The sequence below is a fragment of the Oncorhynchus nerka genome, linkage group LG15 (assembly GCF_034236695.1).
Source record: "Oncorhynchus nerka isolate Pitt River linkage group LG15, Oner_Uvic_2.0, whole genome shotgun sequence".
NCBI lineage: Eukaryota > Metazoa > Chordata > Actinopteri > Salmoniformes > Salmonidae > Oncorhynchus > Oncorhynchus nerka.
The window spans coordinates 37,737,174-37,761,986 of record NC_088410.1 but is presented as its reverse complement, the minus strand read 5'-3'; the positions used below and the strand labels follow the sequence as shown (position 1 = coordinate 37,761,986).

The window sequence follows — 24,813 nt, the reverse complement described above, 5'->3', positions numbered from 1 at the left end:
GGCGATTGGCAACTAACTTTCATAAAAAGGTGCATTACCACAACCAACCTCGGTTCATCTTTCAATCACCCACGTGGGCATATGTTCCTAAAAATCAATGAGGAGATGGAATGTGGGTATATGCTTCTAAAAACTAATGAGGAGATGGAATGTGGGTATATGCTTTAAAAATCAATGAGGAGATGGAATGTGGGTATATGCTTCTAAAAATCAATGAGGAGATGGAATGTGGGTATATGCTTCTAAAAATCAATGAGGAGATGGAATGTGGGTATATGCTTCTAAAAACTAATGAGGAGATGGGAGATGCGGGACGTGCAGCACGTTCTGTGTCACAAATAGAATCAACTTCTATTTTAGCGCCTGGCAACGCAGACGCTCGTTGGCGCGCACGAGTAGCTTGGGTGCAATGATTGAACAACGTGCATGTGTACATTTATTTAGCAATGCTCGCGCACGCCACGCGACCGGTGTGGTCAGCAATCAAGTACAAGGGAGGAGCGAAAACCCACAGACCACAGCCCTCGGTGTAATGACTTTGACACATGTGCACGTACTACTTTCTTTAGAGCTTGGGTGTCAGCCGCGGGGCGTTCTACTGAAGGCAGCGGACGGCTGAGGAGCTTGAATGACACATCTCCAGTTACGGGGCCACCCGGAGAACGCCATGAGAGGGAGAAAGAAGTCGAGTCCCAAATGGCATCACATTGCCTATATCGTGCACTATTTTGGACCAGGGCTCTGGTCAAAACTACTGCACTCTATAGGGAATAGGATGTGTTTTGGGATGCAACCAGTCAGAGTTGTGCTGCTAGGCCAGGCTAGTGTACCTTCACACCTAACGTGCTAGGAGGCCACACTCCCACAGAGGAAAGTACTAGGAGTCACATTCACTGCTTTGGCATCTAAGTGGTGATCCAAGTAAGATTTATTCAGGAGAGATTTATGCACTAAATAATTCAACACAGATGCTGAAGGTTAATTGTAATATCTTCTCATGTGATGTCAAGAGTACCAAGTATGACACTGGTGTGGGTTGTCATTTAGTTAGACTACTGGGGCCAGTCAAAAGTCTTAAATCATGGGGGATCTCCCCATGTCCCGGCTCTTAACAGGGAGTAAACGAGTGTACACTTCGGAGTGGACCTGGAAATGTCCTCGAGTGATATAATGACTGGGACAAAGTGACCCCTCAGAAAATAAAATGAGGTATATTGAGGTGAAACGAGGTAAGCTGGCCATCAGCTGGTTTGATTCATCCAGAGAGCCCTATTCATTATCCGACTTCCTGCCAGAGTGAGAGATTAAAGCAGACGTGTCCAAAGTCACTGAACTTGAAGTGACCGGTTGCGTTCACTAGGCATCAAATTGAGAAGAGTCCAGGTGGTCATTTTGTTTTCCATTTCAGAACGCACCGTTTTAAATGGAAAGTTATTGTCAGGTGTTTGAAAGTAGAGTACAGAGCCAACTTCTTTATGATACCAAACCAAAATAACTCTGCCAAAATTCAATTCCTACAACTTCAAGCCAAAAGAACTAGCCTGACTGGCCTCCCAATATACCGAGCAAGGTGATGTATGATACTACAGCTCTGGGCCTCCACACACAATGATCTCCTGTCAGACAAGGAGCAGACTCATTCTTCTTCCTTAATGCTCAGCCCCGGTCAACGAGACAAGGACGTTCGGTCCGTCCTGCAAGGCTGTCACTTTGAGAGTAGCCATATACTTAGCCTGCGTCCCAAAAGGCACCCTACACCAACATATTTATACACTATATGGTAATAGGGTGTCGTTTGGGACGCAGGCTTGGAAGAGATTTGCCTTGGCGGTGCCCCCTTTCGCTAGGGGTGCATTTTGGGAGGGGTACATTGACAGAAGCTAAGGGAACCTAAGAGTGGAGAGGCGGTGAGACCATGAGGGGTAGAGGGTGGGGTACGGCTACTTACGTCTGTGTCGGGACCCTTATCCGCACCGGGGCAGGAGAACGTGACAAACTCATGGCACCTCTTGTGGACCACGAAACAGCAAACTGCAGAGAGAGAGAGAGAGAGAGAGAGAGAGAGAGAGAGAGAGAGAGAGAGAGAGAAGAAGAGTGAGTCAACTTGATTTGTTTTACTGTATCATAGCTTTAGCAGATCTAAATTAGCCTGAAGTCTTGCAAGACATACAACAGACACCACTAAGAGCAGAGCGGGGGAAAAACAAATGTCTGGCTAATCATCTCTCCAGATGGCTTGTACAGCCTATGGCAGCCAAAGTACTGTACTGTACCACTACCTCCTCACTGTCTCGCAGGCCTTACGGGCGCACAAAAACACACAACGGCACGGCACAGAGCTCCGCATTCTCACAGCCTCATTGAGTACACCCAGTGTTTGGCTACACTAGCACCACATTGGAAACCGAGCTGAGCTCAGACACTGGGGGATAATAGTGGTGGTGGAGCTGAGTGTATTGGCTGCTTGAATAATAGATAGTCTCTGATGGCTCTGTCTTTTAGCTTGGCTACAGATTGCTGTGCCTATAGATCGCTCAGAATTGTAGCTATACCTTTGGTCTCCATCTAGCTCTTTCTCTCGCTCCGAACTATAGTATACTGAACAAAAATATAAACGCAACATGTACAGTGTTGGTCCCATATTTCATGGGAAAATTTAAAATAAATGTTGTTCGCTCTATGCTAAATGTTGTTCGCTCTATACTAAATGATGCCACTGTAGATCAATAGCATTTATGCACCGCAGTTAACAGCTACCACTAGTAATTGTTACCCCTTTGACCTTTTCATGACCCAATCATGACCCAATAGCAACGTGTAGGTTACGTTATAGTAGCAAATGGTGAGAGGGTGGGTAACAACGTACTAAAGAGGTTTTTACACCATTATCACAATTTCTGTAGTAGCAATTTTCACAAACTTCTAAGTAGAATGGTGCAACGTGCCCACTCAAAGCTAGGCTTCTTTTAGCTTTCAAACCAACATATAGGCCTACTGATCAACAGAACCAGCCTAGCGGAGTATCGGCCGGGCCTACATTTATTCAGGGAGTCTGATCTGGCTGAAACAAAGTACGCATCAAGGCCAATGTCTCATGTTAACATTAATGGTGGCCAAATCAATATCAACAACCATGTCCCATCTCACCACCTCCCACCCCTGAGATACTGGCTTGTCAATACCCCCGCGAGACCACAACCCATAACTTATATGACCACAGCCACCCACATGAAAGCAGTCACGCCGTAGATCCAAATAATCAATAACTGCCATAAATCTGCAGTATAGCCGGCAAATGGTCTGAAGTATCCAAATCATTACGAACTGCCACATGATGCCACAGAGTGTTATCAGCGAGTAAACAGTGAGTATGGTCGCAACAAACCAACGCGCAATAAAAATGACCGCTCAAATTCTATCCCTTACTCACAATTATTTGGTTCCTGAATCACGTCACGTAATGATATACAGGAGGTAGACAATTTTCATTTGCGTGGCACAACTTGCTGTGAGGCCGAGAAGGAAGACAGTGCACTGTCAGGCCCCAGCAGTCAGAGAGATATACAGTGGTCTGTAATCACTAATAAATGCAGAGGAAGATGTGAACTATGGTCTCTGAGGGATTAAAAACGTCCATAATAATGAGACACATTAGACTAAAGTCTCGCAGCAGTTCAGTGGATGTCTATTCTATTTCGGTGCTCCCAAACTGCTCTGAGAAGTGTGTGAAACCTGCTGCTCCAGAAGAAATTGGGTCATTCTGAACAATAGGGAACATTGCTGTTCAGCTAAGATGGCAAAAAAGCACATGACCCAACCTATAACCTGCCCTGAAGTGATCGTTTCTTTATGAGACTTTCCTCGCTAATGGTTGAAAGAGAAAGGTCAGAAGGCTGAAGAGGTTACGGCTACATCTCCATGGATACAGGCCCTGGTGGCCTTAGAGGGGCTATCTGCCGGTGAAACTAGATCCACTGTTCTCCTACAGGCCGAAAGGAGCACTTACTGTAGGGCCTCACCACTCATCCATCACCACCGCCATTTTAGAGCAACAGTCTCATTAAGGGCCTAAAGAACAGACAAGCCTTAATGCAACTGCACTGTTGCCATAGGTTAATGCGATCAATTTTGTAGACTTGTAAATAGAGGGGGACTGTATTGAGTGATGATTAAAAGCTAATAGCAGGACCTTATTAATCAGGGTTTCACGGTTCTATGAGATGGTATGAGCTGAGCATGCAATAGCTGTACTTGGATCAGTGAAACTGTCAATGGCTACGAATCACTATACAGTTCCTGGATCAGGTGCAATGTGGACAAAGTGGTGGATTTTCACAACTGCACATGGATCAGAACAAGAAGTACAGCTAAAGGGATAGTTCACCCAAATTACGAAATAGCACATTGGTTTCCTTACCCTGTAAGCAGTTTCTGGACAAGGTATGACAGCAAGCCATGCTTTGGGTTTATTTCCCTGGCACTGTTTCCAAATGCTAACGTTCTAGCATTTGTGGCACAAATCCCATCCAAGTCCTGGTAGCGTTATTAGCATGTTTTGTACAACATATCCAAACCCAACCGAAAGTATCTCAAATTGGTTGTGAAGCTCAACAAAGTCCCTTATAGATGATTTGAACATGATACGTGAAAAATGCTTACATCTGAACTGTAACTTGAATGGGAGTCATGGTACCAATATTATAATTTTGAGCATTTGGAAACAGTGCCAGGGACCCTTAAGAAGTTCTATTCAATTTATGCCTAAAATGACATACCCAAATCTAACTGCCTGTAACTCTGGCCCTGAAGCAGGGATATGCATATTCCTGGTACCATTTGAATGGAAACACTGAAGTTTGTGGAAATGTGAAAGGAATGTAGGAGAATATAACACAATAGATCTGGTAAAAGATAATAAAGAAAAAAAACAACCGTTCCTTTGTATTTTTTTGTACCATCATCTTTGAAATGCAAGAGAAAGGCCATAATGTATTATTCCAGTCCAGGTGCAATTTAGATTTTGACCACTAGTGTATGTGCAAAGTTTTAGACTGATCCAATGAACCATTGCATTTCTGTTCAAAATGTTGTATCAAGACTGTCCAAATGTGCCTAATTTGTTTATTAATAACATTTCATGTTCAAAACTGTGCACTCTACTCAAACAATAGCAAGGTATTCTTTCACTGTAATAGCTAGTGTAAATTGGAAAGTGTAGTTAGATTAACAGGAATTTAAGCTTTCTGCCAATATCAGATATGTCTATGTCCTGGGAAATGTTCTTGTTACTTACAACCTCATGCTAATCATATTAGCCTACATTAACTCAAGTGTCCTGTGCCAAAGCATGGATTGTTGTCAAACATTGTTCATGGACTGCTTACGGGGTAAGGAAACCAACATGAACGATCCCTTTAACAACTGTAGACTGATCACTTTTAGGCTGTACCTAGATCAGAAATAACGGACTCAAAAAGATAGCGAGACTTTGTTGGACCTGGTGAGGTTTCATAAGGTTTTGCTTCCACCGGGAGAAGGAGATGAGCTGGTGAAAACGGCATTAGAAGAGCAGAGAGAGAAAATGTCATGTTGACTTTTAATGAAGGGTCTCGCTGTGATCTCATTATCATCAATTATGGAGAGGCCACAATGCAATGTGGATTTGACAATAAATACTTATTACATCTTCAAAAAACCCTCCAGCAGCAGAACAAGGGGTAATTATCTGAATGATAATGTCTCTCTTTCCATGCAATCGATCCTGACTCCTATCAAACCATGCCCGTGCTAATGTTATGGCGAATGGTTGCAATTCAGAGACGTTCGTTTGTCATTCCAGTAGAATGAAGATTGAGAAGGATTCGAGAATGGAAATGTGCTTGGGATCTGGAATAAGGGATCAAGATATGTAGACATCAGCGCATTGACTTGATTATGAAGTATGTGTCAGAATAATACGATTGCGGGAGGCGAGGGTTTTACAGTCGACCTTCGGCAAACAAGGCATCCCATTGCCGGCTCTAACAGCAGGCTGTTCAACGTCACTCCGGCTCAGTCACTCCACTGTTTCTTTTAGCGCAAAGCATAAACAGGCACGCATTTACCGGCTTTTGCTAAAGAACCGTGGGATTGCTGTGAAACTCATTAAAAGGATCATTAACGGTTTAGAACAGTATGAGGAACATGCAAACAAAAACATAGGTTTGTTGAAAACTGCCAGTATGAGGCAGCATGTTTTTTGTTTTGTCCATGTACTTTTAGTTAGAACATTTGGGTGAGTTTGACCATAACAAGTGTAATTGCAATAATTATATTTATTTACAATAACCACCCTTTAAGTTGCACAAATGTGCCGGTTCTAATGGTGAGGTGAGCCTCCAAATACAAGTCTACTGAACTCTAGATGAAGGCTTGATAGTCACTTCTGTGTGTCTCAGTGTGTGACGTTATCATGTCCGCCTCTCAAGAGCACGTGTTGAAGAGCAGAGCGCCCTGCCTCTAACCCGACTGTGTCAGGTCTTCCATGTCACGCCAAAGAGACTGAAAAATCAAGGACAGGGGAGCGGGACAGTCTGTCACCACACCAGGGAGAAAGGGAGTCTGGAGACCTGAACCTCCAATCGAGGTGGCAGTGAATCAACTTCGACCCAGACATGGATAGTCAGAGGGTGGGTGGAGGAGACAGGGGATAGGAGGGAAGTGACATTGGTAGAATGCTGCTTTCATCATAAACCAACCCGAGGCCATAAATAAGGAAACTACCATAACACTGAAACACTAGGCACAATAATGTAGAGTACTCAGCTATAATGGACCAAATAATCGTTTTCAAATCATACAGTAATTCTAAGACATTCAAATCGGTTTTATTTTATTTCGTGTGGTGCGTATTATGGCCTCAACTGTCTATTGTCTGTAATAATTTGCATTGCAACGCGGCGAAACCACGACCATTAAGACAATGACGACAATTATGATCACCATAGCAACGATAACGATGACGATACAAATGATAATGGTGATAATAATAATAATGATGAAAGTAAGGATAATAATAATATGATGATGATGATGAATGCTGTCAGCGGTCAGGTTTAGAATAATATCATAAACTCACAGATCCAGAAGTGGAAAGGGTGGAAATATTTCCCCAAATCTACTCCTCTCGGATATAATATAAACCACGGCCTGAGTGGATGACAGAAGGAATAACCATCCATCATGTCAAGTGACGTCGTGGAGGAGTTCTAAAACTGGAGAAAGAAAAGAATTCAGACATCATTGTGTCGTGTGATTGATTCCCCCTCAAGTTTGGCCAACTCCAATATTTCTGTTTCAATGGGAAATAGGGAGAAGAAGTGATGGGTTATAGATTTGGCTGGGCCATCTCAGTGGTTGTAATAGTATAGATTAATAGTCAAAAAAAGCTTCTTTACAAAGTGCATTTCTCAATAAATTATTTTGCTAGGATTGTCTGGGAGTGGTCTGAGTGGGGAGGGGAAAACTGAAAACTGTTATTGGCAGAGAGGTTTGGAACTTTCTTTCTTATTGGTCTATTAACTTATTTATCGCCTGGGGATATCACCAGGCAGGCCAAAACTCCATCCCATCAAAAGAGGCTGAAATTTCAGCCACTTTTCTTTCCAAACAGCTCTTACACTACAAGGGCATTATCATAATTTTCACAATTACACAGTATTATTCCAACATTATAGTGTGGAAATGTACAAAACACTTGGAAATATTTTTTTTGGACTGCATGGGACCTTTAAAATCATTGTTACAACCTTGATCGAGAATTATGTTGGATATACAGACTCCCTACAGCTATTCTCTGCATCAACACTCATAATGCAAATCACTCTATGTTCAGCTTCTTATTGAAAATCTATAATTTACTGTGGCTTGAAGTCATACTCAATGAAAATCATGAATTTCCAACATAATACATCAACATACTGACTGGACCGCAGTAGGTATTTTAATCAGATATCTCCCAAACATAGATTTCTCAGAAGCTTGTTAGATGGGTAATTACAATAAAATAATAAAGCCCTCTATCGTCTTCATCTGTAAAAAAAAAAACTTCTGGCATTTGGGTCATAAAGCTGAAATAGTAGGTCTGTTAGAGCATAGCATAGCTTCAGTGACTTTTACAACCCAGAACTACTGCAGCTTCCTCTTACCTAGGCATCATATAACCCATACAATATGCATCATATAACCCATACAATATGCATCATATAACCAATACAATATGCATCATATAACCATACAATATGCATCATATAACCCATACAATATGCATCATATAACCAATACAATATGCATCATATAACCCATACAATATGCATCATATAACCCATACAATATGCATCATATAACCCATACAATATGCATCATATAACCCATACAATATGCATCATATAACCCATACAATATGCATCATATAACCCATACAATATGCATCATATAACCCATACAATATGCATCATATAACCCATACAATATGCATCATATAACCAATAAAATATGCATCATATAACCCATACAATATGCATCATATAACCCATACAATATGCATCATATAACCCATACAATATGCATCATATATAACTCCATTGTCGTGATGTGTTAAGAGTGGGCTTGACTATACTATCGCTTATGTGATGGTCATCAAGCATTGACTGATGTGAATGTGTTTACATTTGTCATGTCACTCAGTGTGAAAGCCATGAATGGGGTTCAGACTTGTGATGTCAGGTTTATGATGTCATGTCATTACTCATTCAGAGACATAAGGGTTCCTGCACAGTGTTAACCAACTAGCTTACTGTATTATGCTCTGTTTGCAGCCACTGTGAAAGGATTTAGATTTGTCATGTCAGGTTTATGTCGTGTCATTACTCATTCAGACGTACAGTAAGGGCTCCTAATTCCAGCTCAGTGTTAACCAACTAGCTCCCTATACTGTATGATGCTCTTCCTCTCCACCCACTGTACTGCAAAATATGGTTTGTGTTCATTATTGAAAACTGTTGCAAGATGTTTAGCACAGCAATCTCTTAATGGACTAGTTCAGATAGTACCTCCACGTTTCTTTCAGTTTTCTTCTGTTTCGTGCCTACTGAACACGGCCCTGGTGGAGGTTAGTAGGGTGGAAACTGTGATTCATCTCAGAGCAGCTTAGCATAAAGTCACTGGAGTCTCAGCCGGGGCTAGCAGAGGTTTCATGAGGGAAATGGAGGAAGAAACTGCTCAATGTGGGGCGGCAGGGTAGCCTGCCATCACAGCCATTGTGTCCCAATTTAGGCGCTCATTAGCCATTTTCAACCTGTATTCAAGTACGAATGTAAAGGACTACACACATGCATACTGTACACACACACATAAACACCAACACTACAAGTGCTGCTGAAACTCAACAAGTGGTCACAGTTATTTGAGTGTCTTTATAAGTTAACAGCCCACAATGTCTGCTGTGTGGTCTGCCTTTGAAAGAGAATTTCACCCAGGGCGAAATCCATTAAAGCTTTGACAATCAACTGTTCTCTGTCTTGTGATGTTGGCTGGTCTATACTTTCAGATGTTGCATATACAGTGGGAAGAAGTATTTGATAACCTGCAAAATTGTCAGTGTTTCCTACTTACAAAGCATGTAGAGGTCTGTAATTTTTTATCATAGGTACACTTCAACTGTGAGAGAGAGAATCTAAAACAAAAATCCAGAAAATCACATTGTATGATTTTTAAGTACTTAATTTGCATTTTATTGCAGGACATAAGTATTTGATACATCAGAAAAGCAGAACATAATATTTGGTACAGAAACATTTGTTTGCAATTACAGAGACTGAGGGAAGGAGGTTGTTGGCCAAGATCTCACGATCATGGCCCCATCCATCCTCCCCTCAATACGGTGCAGTCGTCCTGTCCCCTTTGCAGAAAAGCATCCCCAAAGAATTGTTTCCACCTCCATGCTTCACGGTTGGGATGGTGTTCTTGGGGTTGTACTCATCCTTCTTCTTCCTCCAAACACGGCGAGTGGAGTTTAGACCAAAAAGCTCTATTTTTGTCTCATCAGACCACATGACCTTCTCCCATTCCTCCTCTGGATCATCCAGATGGTCATTGGCAAACTTCAGACGGGCCTGGACATGCGCTGGCTTGAGCAGGGGGACCTTGCGTGCGCTGCAGGATTTTAATTCATGAGGGCGTAGTGTGTTACTAATGGTTTTCTTTGAGACTGTGGTCCCAGCTCTCTTCAGGTCATTGACCAGGTCCTGCCATGTAGTTCTGGGCTGATCCCTCACCTTCCTCGTGATCATTGATGCCCCACGAGGTGAGATCTTGCATGGAGCCGCAGACCGAGGGCGATTGACCGTCATCTTGAACGTCTTCCATTTTCTAATAATTGCGCCAACAGTTGTTGCCTTCTCACCAAGCTGCTTGCCTATTGTCCTGTAGCCCATCCCAGCCTTGTGCAGGTCTAAAATGTTATCGCTGATGTCCTTACACAGCTCTCTGGTCTAGGCCATTGTGGAGAGGTTGGAGTCTGTTTGATTGTGTGTGTGGACAGGTGTCTTTTATACAGGAAACGAGTTCAAACAGGTGCAGTTAATACAGGTAATGAGTGGAGAACAGGAGGGCTTCTTAAAGACAAACAGGTCTGTGAGAGCTGGAATTCTAACTGGTTGGTAGGTGATCAAATACTTATGTCCTGCAATAAAATGCAAATGAATTACTTAAAAATCATACAATGTGATTTTCTTTATTTTAGTTTTAGATTCAGTCTCTCACATTTGAAGTGTGCCTATGATAAAAATGACAAACCTCTTACATGCTTTGTATATGGGAAAACCTGCCAAATCGGCAGTGTATCAAATACCTGTTCTCCCCACTGTACCACATTATTGCTAGGTGAGTACAGTTCAAAACGTTGCCCTGTTTGGAAGGTTCTGTCCTGTACAGCCAGTGTCTACTGCCTTGAAAAGACCAAGCCAAGAGGAGAGAGGGAGGGGCCCCCTCGTGCAGGGAAAGGGTTGTCTGTTTCCAAGGGAACAAGCACAGTAAGGGCAATAATGTCAAAATCATACAAAATTAAAGAGACCATCTCTCACAGCGCCATCAGTAGCCCAGGGTGGAAGGGCGAGAACAGAGGTGTGTGTGTGTACGTCTGCCTGCGTGTACGTGCATGAATACACGTGTGTGTGTGTGTCAGGCATGTAAGTGATGATTGCCCTCCGCTGTCATCAGTGTTCTCTCTTCACGGAGAGGAGACATGGACCTCCTGTTGCACAACACTCTAGATATTATAGAGCCCATGGTCAAGATGACAGCCAGGTACAACAGTGGTGCAGGGAAGGGATTTTCAATTGACAGGGAACACAACTCAGTCTTTTCAAAACATGAAGGCCCCTCCACTCAACACACACATTTGAACTGAAAGGAGGGCATCATCCTTTGGGAATTGAGACCATCTCTTGAACACCCACCGCACTGGTCCTTTGCAGTCATCCATATGACCAATAGTTACTCAGTCAAGGAGACCTAATGACTTTAGCTGGGTCATTGATACACTTTTTGTTCCAACAGAATCATCATCAGCAACAAGGCACCCAAATCTACATTTTGATCCAGAGCTTGTAAGATGAGTAAGTAGGAAGTGGAAGTCCCACGATGTATACACTCTTCCTGGTCAGCCTTAGCTTTGGTTCTGTCGTTTTCTGATAGTAATTGTTTGAGTGCAGGTTCTGCATTCAAAGTGCCAATTATCATCTTCTATTGACTAAATCCTTGCAGTATTCAACAGATGATTAGGGGTCTTACAGGCTTGGCACACAATGGAAGTTTACGGAACGTAGATGACACCGGTTATAATCAGAGCTCCATGGAGAACAGACAGAGGTCTACAGGCTTGATCTATAACGGAGGTGTCTGGAATGGTGTCAACACGTTGTTATTGGCTCTCAAAAGAGGATCCTCACAGAATGGAGGTTGGTGGGAAACGCGGTTGACACTCTTTACAATGGCCACTTATGGAAGGCGATCAGAGGCATGACACAGAATTGAGCATGACACAAAATGGAGGTTGGCCGAACTCAATCGACTTTCTACAGTCCATATGGCCACAGAGGCTTGACACAGAATGGAGGTCACAGGAAGGCAGTCGCTGCTTTTTACATAATGAGCACTTATTGGAGACGGAAACTGTAGGAAGGAACACTGGCAGGGGGCACTTGGAGGAGGCGGGACTAGAGGCATTAATAATCTGCCCATTCAAATGGGAACTTATGGCGTCAAAGGCCACGGTAACAATGATGCCAAGGTAACAATGTCGTCAAGTGGAGAAGCTGAACCAGGTTGATATCCGGCTTATAATGAGGGTCCATTAATCATTGATAATTATGTGAGACTGGGTCACTGGGAAAGCGTTAGAGTAGCCTTCATAAAGGGCTCCGATGTGACTCTTCACGGTACAGTCGCCACATGTTTATGATGTAGCAAAGCTACCCAGGCTTCGTTTCACAGCAACAGGTACAGAGCCACTGTACCAATGGAATACACTCACTCTAATCATTGTACGGGAACATGGCCTCGATTCATTTTTCCATTTTCTTTTTTCCAGATGGTATAGCTGTGTGAGATTATTACCTATCCATCAACTATCCCTTGGATTACAATTCAATTATGCAACAAATAATGTCTTTCGCAGGTAATGCCACTCACAGTATTGCTGTAGGAGTAGCGGTATAGGAAGAAGATTCCATTTCCCCAGGTAATTATTCAGGATTATTTTAATTCATTATCTGTTGTTGATTGAACCAAGCCAACCTTGTCTGGAAAATAGATTAGTTTGGGTGAAGTGAAGCTGTTTACAGACCTGAACGACATGGTGGTTTGGATCTGATTGGTTTTTGAGTGTGTTGAGATGATCTTGACCATGTTCGTGTGTGTATGTGTGTGTGTGTGTGATGCTTTTGACCGTGTTTACTATCTTCCTTTGAGGAGCTAAACACCCTATCACACTCCCAACCTCACTGCAGCCTTTTTAAATTTGATTTATTTATTTAACTAGGCTAGTCAGTTAAGAACAAATTCTTACTTATAATGGCGGCATAGGAACAGTGGGTTAACTGCCTTGTTCAGGGGCAGAACGGCAGGTTTTTACCTTGTCAGCACGGAGATTCAATTTCGCAACCTTTTGGTTACTGGCCCAACGCTCTAACCACTTGGCTACCTGCCAACCAAAGACGTCAGACACTATTTTGGAATAGCAAACGGATTTGGAACATTATTCAACAGATAATGTAGATCTGACAATGATCTAAAAATCAGTATAGAGACACGTGAGCTTGGCTACATTCAAACTTAAAGTTGTACTATTACTGCTGGAAATGTTACATTACATTAATGCTACACATTTGCTCACTACACAGTCCTCTTCAATTCTCCAGGCAGAATAAAGATAGAATGCAGAAGTTCCGAAACTAGGGGTCGCGACCCCATGTGGGGTTACCTGATATGAAAATAGGGAAGCAGGAGAACTTCTAAAATCCGTCGCAATCTACACACAATATCCAAAATAAAAGTTGATTTGATTTGATAATGACAGAGTGAAAACAGGTTAAGATTTTTTTGCAAATGTATAAAAAAATCAATTTTAAAAATATACTTTTTTTTTTACATAAGTATTCAGTTGTGTTCAGCCTTTGCTATGAGACTCAAAATTGAGCTCAGGTGCATCCTGTTTTCAATGATCATACTTGAGATGCTTTTACAACTTGGAGTCCACCTGTGGTAAATTCAATTGATTGGACATGATTTGGAAAGGCACACCTGTCTACAGTGGGGCAAAAAAGTATTTAGTCAGCCACCAATTGTGCAAGTTCTCCTACTTAAAAAGATGAGGCCTGTAATTTTCATCATAGGTACACTTCAACTATGACAGACAAAATGAGAAAAAAAATCCAGAAAATCACATTGTAGGATTTTTTATTAATTAATTTGCAAATTCCATCTGAAGCTGGCCAGATGGAAGCAACTCCTCAGTAAAAAGCACATGACAGCCCGCTTGGAGTTTGCCAAAACGCACCTAAAGTACTCTCCGACTATGAGAAACAAGATTTTCTGGTCTGATGAAACCAAGATAAAACTCTTTGGCCTGAATGCCAAGCATCACGTCTGGAGGAAACCTGGCACCGTCCCTACAGTGAAGCTGGGTGGCAGCATCATGCTGTGGGGGTGTTTTTCAGCGGCAGGGACTGGGAGATTAGTCAGGATCGAGGGAAAGATGAACGGAGCAAAGTACAGAGAGATCCTTGATGAAAACCTGCTCCAGAGCACTCAGGACCTCAGACTGGAGCGAAGGTTCACCTTACAGCAGGACAACGACCCTAAGCACACAGCCAAGACAACGCAGGAGTGGCTTCGGAACAAGTCTCTGAATGTCCTTGAGTGACCCAGCCAGAGGCCAGACTTGAACCCGATCGAACATCTCTGGAGAGACCTGAAAATAGCTGTGCAGCAACACTGCCCATACAACCTGACAGAGCTTGAAGGGATCTGCAGAGAAGAATGGGAGAAACTCTCCGAATACAGGCGTGCCAAGCTTGTAGCATCATACCCAAAAAGACTTGAGGGTGTAAATCGCTGCTAAAGGTGCTTCAACAAAGTACTGAGTAAAGGGACCGAATACTTATGTAAATTAAGTATTTCTGTTTTTAATTTTTAATAAATAAGCAAAAAAACAACAATTTAATCAATTTTAGAATAAGATTGTAACCTAACAAAATGTGGAAAAAGTAAAGTGGTCCGAATACTTTTCCGAAGCTACTGTATATATTATAATAGCATCTTTGTATCTCAGAATCATTGTAATGTGGTTAACCTTGGAAATATAAATGAGAATTACTCAAATCTAAAAGATACAATTTAACGAAAGAGTACCCTTAGATCATGGGAAAAAGCCGCACTCAGACTTCCGACGTCAGTGCGTTCAAGACAACTGGGAACTCGGAAAGAATCTAACTCCGCCTCCCAGGTGGCGCAGTGGTCTAAGGCACTGAATCGCTGTGCTACCAGAGACTCTGGGTTCGATGCCAGCCTCTGTCGCAGCCGGCCGCGACTGGGAGGTCCATGGGGCGACGCACAATTGGGTTAGGGAGGGTTTGGCTGGCAGGGACATCCTTGACTCATCGCGCACTAGCGACTCCTGTGGCGGGCCGGGCGCAGTGCACGCTGACCAGGTCGCCAGGTGTACGGTGTTTCCTCCGACACAATGGTGCGGCTGGCTTCCGGGTTGGATGTGCATTGTGTCAAAAAGCAGTGCGTCTAGGTTGGGCTGTGTTTCAGAGGAAGCGTGGCTCTCGACCTTCGCCTCTCGAGTCCGTACGGGGGTTGCAGCGACAAGACAAGACTAACTACTACCAATTGGATACCACGAAATTGGGGAGATAAAAGGGGCTAAAAAATTATTATTTTTTTTTTAACGAATCGAGCTCCGATTGGGAAAAATAGTTTTGAACGGTCATCCAACTCGGGAACTTGGGCCTCTTTCTAGAGCTCTACCTAAAAATCATGACGTCATGATTTGACCTGTATTCTTTTCAAGGTCCCAGTTGTCGTGAAAGCAAAGTAAAACTCATAGTAGGCTACCCTTCACCAGCTCATATCTGTGTGAAGCTGGATTCACTGCTCTCGTCTGCATTAAAACCAAATATTGATCCAGGTTAGATGTGACAGCAGAGATGACGGGAGCACTGTCGACCACGCTCCCTGATTTTGAGAAGCTCCGAAGCGACATGTATCCATCACACCCATCTCATTAGTGGTGGTGAGAAGAGACATTATGTCAGACTAATTTGCAATTCACTCTCATAGCACCACATTGAAAGTATGTGATGGTGAGTTGAGAAGACAATCAGAAATACTGTCAAAATGCATTTCAATTGACTGCCATAGCCCCAAATAAAAAAGTAAACATTTGCTGTTAATTACATAATTTTTGTCACCTAGTTGGGGTCGCGAGAATTTTCAGATATCAAAATGGGGTGGCGGGCCCAAAAGGTTTGGGAACCCCTGATCTAATGAAACATGATCATTGTCAACGATGCTTGCACTGCAGATTGTCGTTTGAAATGAAACCATAAACCACTCGCCAGAGGTAATCGTCTGGTATATTAGGCTGAAAGATATATTAGGCTGTTTGTACTCTACAGCAAACCTGGCCTGTCAGAGACAAACATCTAACCTGGGTTGTATGCAGCCGGGCACTCTGTCAACATAAAAAGAAAATGAGTGTTTCTAACTGGACAGGTGGTCCCTCCCTGTTTCAGCCCGTTTTCTTCCATTTATTTCCTAATGAACAGGACCCTGACTAGTCGACAGGACATGAACATCTGACCTGACATTTCCTCTGTGACACTCCCATAGATAGATTTCAGAAGGCCCTTAGCTCAGATTGGCTGGTGGTCCAGCCTATGGCTGGTAGACGCATTACCAGTCCCTGTTGAGCTCTGTTCATCATCAATCTTCCTGCCCCCATAGAGAGTGGGTGTGACATGTGGTCAGACCATCCATTTAAACACACAGCAGGAGACAGGGCAAACAAGCTCTGGAGGTTGATAGACAGCAACACAATTCACTTGCTGGAACAATGTCTACAGTTGAGGCTCGGTGTCTGTCAATCACCATCAATATCACAATAAAATTATTCCCCATCTTCCACAGGTAAGGAATTGTAGATAAGTTAACTGCTTTTTGTAGGGTCAATTAGAACCTGATCAATAAGGGCTTTCAGAAGGAAAAGGGTTATGTTAACTGAGGCCTAACAGACAGTGTGATTTCACCTGTACAATGCACAAACACAATCCAAAAATGACAACGCTAACACAGCCTTATTTTCTTGGATAAAGCCACAAGTATAAACCACTAGAGGTTCCAGTGTGCTTCAGAAGCTTCTAATCGTGTGGTTTTTGGTTAGCAGCTACATTAGTCCCACTTAACAGGCTTACAGCCTTGATCTCTTCACTTTGTGTCGGAGATAAACATCAGCGAGAAGACTATAGCGCCACATTAGCGATTAGCACGCCACGCCATCTGTGGTGCTAGCAGCTAGCGGCCTAGTGCTAAGCAACGGCGGCGTTTGAAGCTCATGTGTGAAGAAGTGTTCCGCTACAGACAGCTCAATAAGCCCCCTGGCCGTGGTTGGTGCAGACAGTGATGATGGATATGATGCAACAAGTCAACCAAGACAACGTAGAGAAGGACGGAGAGAGCTGCTGCTTCCACACAACTCAACACCTCCGGAGGAACATGGAAGGATTGGCTGATCCTGGACACCTGCCAAAATTAAACACCACACCACCGGCTTGGAGTCACACACACCTTCTAATTAGTCTTCACTACACAATCTCAGCTGCATTATAACCTCTCTGAAAATGACATCTCTCCAGTGCAATCAAACTGTAATAACCAGGAGATCTGTCAAACAAACACTTGCTGGCCATAATAAAAATCGGCTACAACCACAGGACAACTTTTTCGTAATTGAATTATGAGCTCAATTAAATTATCCAGCTGAGCTCCTTCTGTTTGTTATGTGTCTTGGCAGCTTTCCTCTGAAACCTAACCGTTTCCAAAATTGAGCAATCAATTAAGCCATGTGGTAAAACTGTACTGCCGATAAACAGTTTCCCAGAATTAAGCAATTCTCCAATGCACTGCCAATAATGAGGTTCATTTCTAGTTCTTCCAGACTAGAAGGTGTTAAATAGTGATGTTCCTCCTCCAACAGAAACTGGCAACAGATGTGTCAAGAGTAGAGTAGCGAGAGAGTAGGCTAGTACTTGATTGATCCAAATTTAGGGAATTGCTTTACCACAACAAACGTCAGCACTGATTGCAAAGACAAGACAACGATCAATAACAAACAGTAAAAAACTGCACCTTGGGAACAATAAGAGGTCCAATTAAACAGGACAAGGAATAAGGAAAGGAGGCTTAGGACAAGTCTTCTCTGACCAATGGGACCACAGATGAGGAAGTAAGAAAGAGGTTTTGGTTGTCGTTGCTGGCACAGCTAATGTCACGTTTCAGTAGGGAGATCCTTAATCACTGCTGCTGCAACGGTTGTCTGTGGTCTGTCTGTAGTGGGAGGAGGAACAACACAATCGTTCTGACGATCAATAGAAACGCAATCTGGGCCGGAATCAATACGGCCTCATCAAAGCAGTTTTGATACAAAATCAAACGATACATTCATTTCTCTCTGTAGTCTGCTGCGTGCATTGAGATTTTGATTGGGCTGGGGTTGCTCACACGCAATAAACTCTTTTGTCCATCGAAAGCTCTCATCTAGGGCTGAGATGAAGAGAATAATCAGAAAAGGACATAATGAAGGAGGCTTGGGTTACTGTTTGGATTGGCTCCATCTGTTCTTGACAAAGCTCTAGGATGGCTGCAGACCCCATGTATGCCAAGGAAGACTAGCCTGGACAGATCAATACGAAACATAAGCATGAAAACATATAGGCCCCAGGCAAAGCATTGTCCCTCTTCTGTTTGTTGTCCCCATAAACAAGTCCCCGTAAACCCTATCAACCTGTCCCCATCAACCAGAGTGCATCTGCATCATGTGAGCCATCTGAAATGAACCGACATCCTTATAACGTGGACCCTCGGCTCAAAGCTTCAGGCTTCCATTACCACACGCAATAATCAGATTTCTAACTGATGCACCGACCACACAAGCAAAAACAAAAATCCATTACCCAACAGCCATAAGCATTCAATGTATCAAAGCAACTGGGAGCTAGAGTTACTGTGAAGGGAGGAAGGGGGCTTAATTCAATGTGCGCAGGGGGAACGGCAGTGACAAACACGAAAATTAAAAGGTGACGATAAAGCTAATTTGACTGCATTATTCTCTCCCTCGTCCCTGTTCCACTGAGATAAGCAGAGTACATTTGCATAATTGTTCTGTTTGGGTTGAGGAGGTGAGGTTGAAAATAGTAGCGTCATAAACACCCGATGGGTTGACGTCAATGAGAAGACGACCCAGCAGGCAGTCTTTAGAGCGCCTCAAGCCTCTTTATTGTTAGCTTGATAATGGGTCCCGTTACTCTCTCAACGAGTGGACTTGTTTGAGTGAAAACATATAATTGAGGAATCGTTCAGTTGATTCTTGATATGACTATGTTGCGCTTTGAATCACACACTTTAAATCGATCCATTGTCAACACATCTGTCAATGTCAACTTAATGTACAAGGTAGGAGGAGGACAGCGCCTCCTCCAGTCTTACCCTCTAACTAGGTGACCTGATTATTTGTAAACCACAGCGTAGCTGTGTGAAAAACTTTACATTTTCTCTATTGTCCTTTCAAAGTGTTATTCATTTTACCCAGAAATGTACAGTATTTCCCCTGCAATGAAGAAATATTGACAAGTCATTTTTCCAACAATTGTTTACAGACATATTATTTCACTTATAATTCACTGTATCACAATTCCAGTCGGTCAGAAGTTCACATACACTAAATTGACTGTGCCTTTAAACAGCTTGGAATATTCAAGAATATTATGTCATGGCTTTAGAAGCTTCTGATAGGCTAATTGACATCATTTGAGTCAATTGGAGGTGTACCTGTGGATGTATTTAAAGGTCTACCTTCAAACTCAGTGCCTCTTTGCTTGACATCATGGGAAAATCAAAAGAAAAATCAGCCAAGAAACCTCAGAAAAAAAGTGTAGGCCTCCACAAGTCTGGTTCATCCTTGGGAGCAATAGCTAAACGCCTGAAGGTACCGCGTTCATCTGTACAAACAATAGTACGCAAGTATAAACACAATGGGCCACGCTGCCGTCATACCGCTCAGAAAGGAGACGTGTTCTGTCTCCGAGAGATGAACATACTTGTGTGAAAAGTGCAAATCAATCCCAGAACAACAGCAAAGGACCCTGTGAAGATGCTGTAGGAAACAGGTACAAAAGTATCTATATCCACAGTAAAACAAGTCCTATATCGACATAACCTGAAAGGCTGCTCAACAAGGAAGAAGCCACTGCTCCAAAACCGCCATAAAAAATCCAGACTACAGTTTGCAACTGCACATGAGGACGAAGATTGTACTTTTTGGAGAAATGTCCTCTGGTCTGATGAAACAAAAATAGAACTCTTTGGCCATAATGACTATTGTTATGTTTGGAGGAAAAAGAGGGAGGCTTGCAAGCTGAAGAACACCATCCCAACCGTGAAGCATGGGGTTGGTAGCATCATGTTGTGGGAGTGCTTTGCTGCAGGAGGGGCTGATGCACTTCACAAAATAGATGGCATCATGAGGACAGAATATTATATGGATATATTGAAGCAAAATCTCAAGACATCAGTTAAAGCTAGGTTGCAAATGGGTTTTCCAAATGGACAATGATCCCCAAGCATACTTCTAAAGTTGTGGTAAAATGGCTTAAGGACAACAAAGTCAAGGTATTGAAGTGGCCATCACAAATACTTGACCTCAATCCTATAGAAAATGTGTGGGCAGAACTGAAAAAGCGTGTGCAAGCAAGGATTCCTACAAACCTGACTCAGTTACACCAGCTCTGTCAGGAGGAATGGGCCAAAATTATTGTTGGAAGCTTGTGGAAGGCTACCCAAAACATTTGACCCAAGTTAAACAATTTAAAGACATTGCTACTAAATACTAATTGAGGCCATGTAAACTTCTGACCCACTGAGAATGTGAAGAAAATAAATAAAAGCTGAAATAAATAAATAAAGAATAAATAAATCATTCTCTCTATAAAGTGGTGGTCCTAACTGTCCCAAAACAGGGAATTTCTTTACCAGGATTTAATGTCAGGAATTTGAGAAAAACTGAGTTTAAATGTATTTGGCTAAGGTGTATGTAAACATCTGACTTCAACTGTACATCTGTAATGTCCCTCAGTAGATCAGTGAATTTCAAACAGATTCAATCACAAAGACAAGAGAGGTTTTCCAAGGTCTTGCAAAGCAGGGCACCTATGGGTAGATGGGTAAGATTAGAAAATAAGTAATTGAATATCCCTTTGAGCATGGTGAAGTTTTAATTACACTTTGGATGGTGTATCAATACACACAGTCGCTACAAAAATACAGGTGTCCAACCTAACTCAGTTGCCAGAGAGGAAGGAAACCGCTCAGCGATTTCACCATGAGGCCAATGGTGACTTTAAAACAGTTAGAGTTTAATGCTGGATTAGGAGAAAACTGAGGATGGATCAACAACAAAGTAAAACTGCAAAAAAAATGAAATTAACTTCATGTCCTGAATACAAAGTGTTATATTTTGGGCAAATACAACACAACAGATCACTGAGTACCACTTCATATTTTCAAGCATGTTGGTGGCTCATGTTATGGGTATGCTTGTCATCAGTAAGGATTCAGGAGTTTTTTTTAGATAAAAATAAACAATAGCGCTAAGCACAGGCGAAATCCTAAAGGAAACTTGGTTTCCAACAGACACTGGGAGACAAATTCACATTTCAGCAGGACAATAACCTAAAACACAAAGCCAAATATACACTAGAGTTGCTTACCTAGACAACATTGAATGTTCCTGAGTGGCCTAGTTACAGTTTTGACATAAATAAGCTTGAAAATCTATGGCAAGACTTGAAAATGGCTATCTAGAAATGATCAACACCAACTTGACAGAGCTTGAAGAATTTAAAAAAGCATCACGTGCAAATATTGTAAAATCCAGGTCTTAGAGATTTACCCAGAAAGAATTGCAGCTGTAATCGCTGCCAAAGGTGATTCTAATATGTATTTACTCAAGGATGTGAATACTTATGTGAACAAGATATGTTTTTAATTTTCAATAAATTTGACGAAAGGTTTAAAAACATGTTTCGCTTTGTCATTTTTGGGTAGTGTGTGTAGAGATGAGTGAGAGAAAATGTTGAATTCAGGCTGTAACAACAAAATGTGGAAGAAGTCAAGGGGTATGAATCGTTTCTGAAGGCACTATAGCCTAGTTCAACTGATACTCGACCATGGGCCAAATGCTCTCTAACATTATCTGCACTGCCTTTCCCTTGAGGACCACAAAACAAAATTCCTCCTCCCTGCATTCTCAGCAAACACATACAGGGCAGAGCCGGGCTTCCTGTTTAGCCAGCACTAGGCTAACGATGGGGAGAACAGCTGGCCTCTATTACATAGCTTCTCCGCATTGGAGAGCTGATGAAAGAGACCTAAGAGCGGTGGGGAGTAGAGGGAGGCTAGGTATCATAATCACTGCCTGCCGCAATGGGAGCCTGTTGTGCAGATGTTTTCCTTTAGCGTAGAATTCTTCAGTTTCATTAGAAACAGACCTGTGCTGAGCCACTTTCCAATGCTAAACATGCAAACCGTACAGTTTGCATGCTGATGTGAGCTAGCTACCCAGCTAACCTGACAATGTAAGACAGGTTTACAGTTGAATTTCCCGAGGCATGTTCTAACACTTACAGAGTGCAGTTACACATGCATTGCAACTGTTCTGACCATACCTTGCCATGACCATACCATGACCTTTTTCAACCTTGGGTGTATTCATTAGTGCACACCGAAGCAAACTGTAGCAAAATGTTTTGCAACGATAAGGAGAGTTTCTCATTGGACAAGTTTAGGTAGGTCCCTCCCTGCTTTGGCCCTTTTGCTTCCGTTTGTTTCCTAGTGAACACACCCTTGGTGTAACTATGGTTAGAGACATGTTCTGGCTAGTGAGGCCATGAGGGAATTGATAGGGTGTAGACTTAATGGGATTGAGCTAACGCGAGGCTAATCCATAAACTCTCCCCAGGCCAAGGAAAGCAGGAAGGACAGGACATCTCCATTTGCAGTTAATACCGATTTGTGGATAAAAAGTTTTTCAGACCATTTTGTTGGCAAAGTACTAAACTCCCATTAGAGCAACACGTTTGATACAACCAGCAAAGAGTTGTTTGGTAGAACCATTAACCTTTTCACGTGTGAGTTCCAAATCTCTCTAACAGTCACCCCAGCGTGAGTTTTTTATATTTTTATAAGCGTGATGTCAGAATGCACTCGCTGTTCCAAAATGTGATTGTTAGGCAACAGGACAGTTATACTGTGCTGCCCTCAAACCAAGGCATGCTGCCTGCTAATTATCTATAGGCTGTTTCAACTTGCCAATTTCCAGTTATTTTCTAAAAAGTTAGATTTTCTAACAGTTTGAATTAAGGTGTGTTCCACCTCATTAATTCACATAAAAGTAGCCCATTTCACTGTTGTCCAATTTATGTTTGAGGCTTTACTGAGCCGGACAAACTTCACTCTTCGACGAGAGCCCAATCACTTCCCCAATGTTTCCCCAGATAAAGTATGCAGACATTTGCGCATCTCCAGTCAAAACAGAACCTGTACAACTTTTTCCCCCTGGCATCTTTTCCAGCTTGTGCCCGCATTGCCTTCATTGTTGTTTTCCTTACTAATAATAACTTTGGACATGTGTGTGTTCCTATCAAAGTAAGTGCCTTATTATGTTATCATTATAGTTTCTGTACGTCATGTTGTTGTTTCTACTATAGCACACCGTATGCATGTATGGCGCATTATGTATTCACTGTTTATTCACATTTTCAAGTACTGATTCTTGCATAAATTGCAATGGACACATATGAATGTGTGTAAAATGTTGGAAGGTTGTACTGATAATGATGAGCTACTGCTAAGCTAAATGCCAGCTATGTGTTGCGCAATATTTATTGACATTATTGACATCATACAATGCATTCTGGTTGTCACGTAAACGTCTGTCAGACCAGATGCCGCATTCAAAACAACAGATGGAACTCCGAAAAATGCGAGGTCAAATCATGATGCCAGTGATCTTCAGGTCAGAAAGTCGGAGCTCAAGAAAGAGGCCCGAGCTCCCGAGTTGGATTTCCGAGTTGAATGACCGTTCAAATAGATTATTTCCCAGCCGGAGCAAATGTTTTTCTGAGTTCCAAGTTGTTTTCAACGCATTGAAGTAGGAAGTCGGAGATTTCCGAGTTCCTAGTTCTGAGTTCCCAGAAGTTAACGTGGCAATGGATGTTATCACAAGCAATGCAAATAGTCCAGGTGGCCATTTGATTAATTGTTCAGCAGTCTTATGGCTTAGGAGCAGAAGCTGTTTAGGAGCCTTTTGGACCTAGACTTGGCACTCCAGTCCCGCTGTCTTGACAATTTTTGGCCCTTCCTCTGTCACCGCTTATTAGATAGGTCCTGGATGCAGTAAGGCATGCAGTTGCCAATGAACATGTAAAACCATGACTCATTATTTTGCAGACCCAGGGTTTAGACATTTCTTTACACTCTATAAATATTTATATTGACCTTTTAAAAAGGAACCGGTAATCAGATGGCATTTTCCTAGTGAATCACAAAATTGCACTTGTGCAGTGGAGGTCAGTGTCACAGCAAACCTGTTGTATGTTGGTGTTGGTGCTCCTATGCAAAGAAATTGTCTATACTGCACATATATATGTGGGATCAGTCTATAATAATCAATGCCTATTCCATCTACAAACCCATCTAGCAGTTAGAAACATCAGTGACCAGTCATGCATTTCACTCCTCATAGACGAAACCTGACCACACATCCCCTGCTGGCTCAACCTCGTCTATCAGCTGAGCCAGTGCTGCCAGTTGTTGCATTTGATTTTAATATTAGCCCTGAACTCCGCTACCCCAGTCATTAGCCTGGGGAGGGGGGGACAGAGAGAGGAGAGAGACGCTGGGGTTCAGCTGAGGGGTTAGGGAATGATATGTCCCTCC

At 42.5% G+C, this 24,813-nt stretch overlaps 1 protein-coding gene across 2 annotated transcripts in view; it reads right to left on the bottom strand.

Annotated features, from left to right (window-relative positions):
* Positions 1-24,813, bottom strand: part of LOC115103831 (protein kinase C alpha type) — a 219,362-nt gene that overhangs the window by 148,795 nt on the left and 45,754 nt on the right. For both annotated transcript variants that reach the window (XM_029624803.2, XM_029624804.2), the window contains exon 3: positions 1,949-2,031. In XM_029624803.2, coding sequence (XP_029480663.1) covers positions 1,949-2,031 — 83 coding nt within the window. The remainder of the gene's footprint in view (positions 1-1,948; positions 2,032-24,813) is intronic.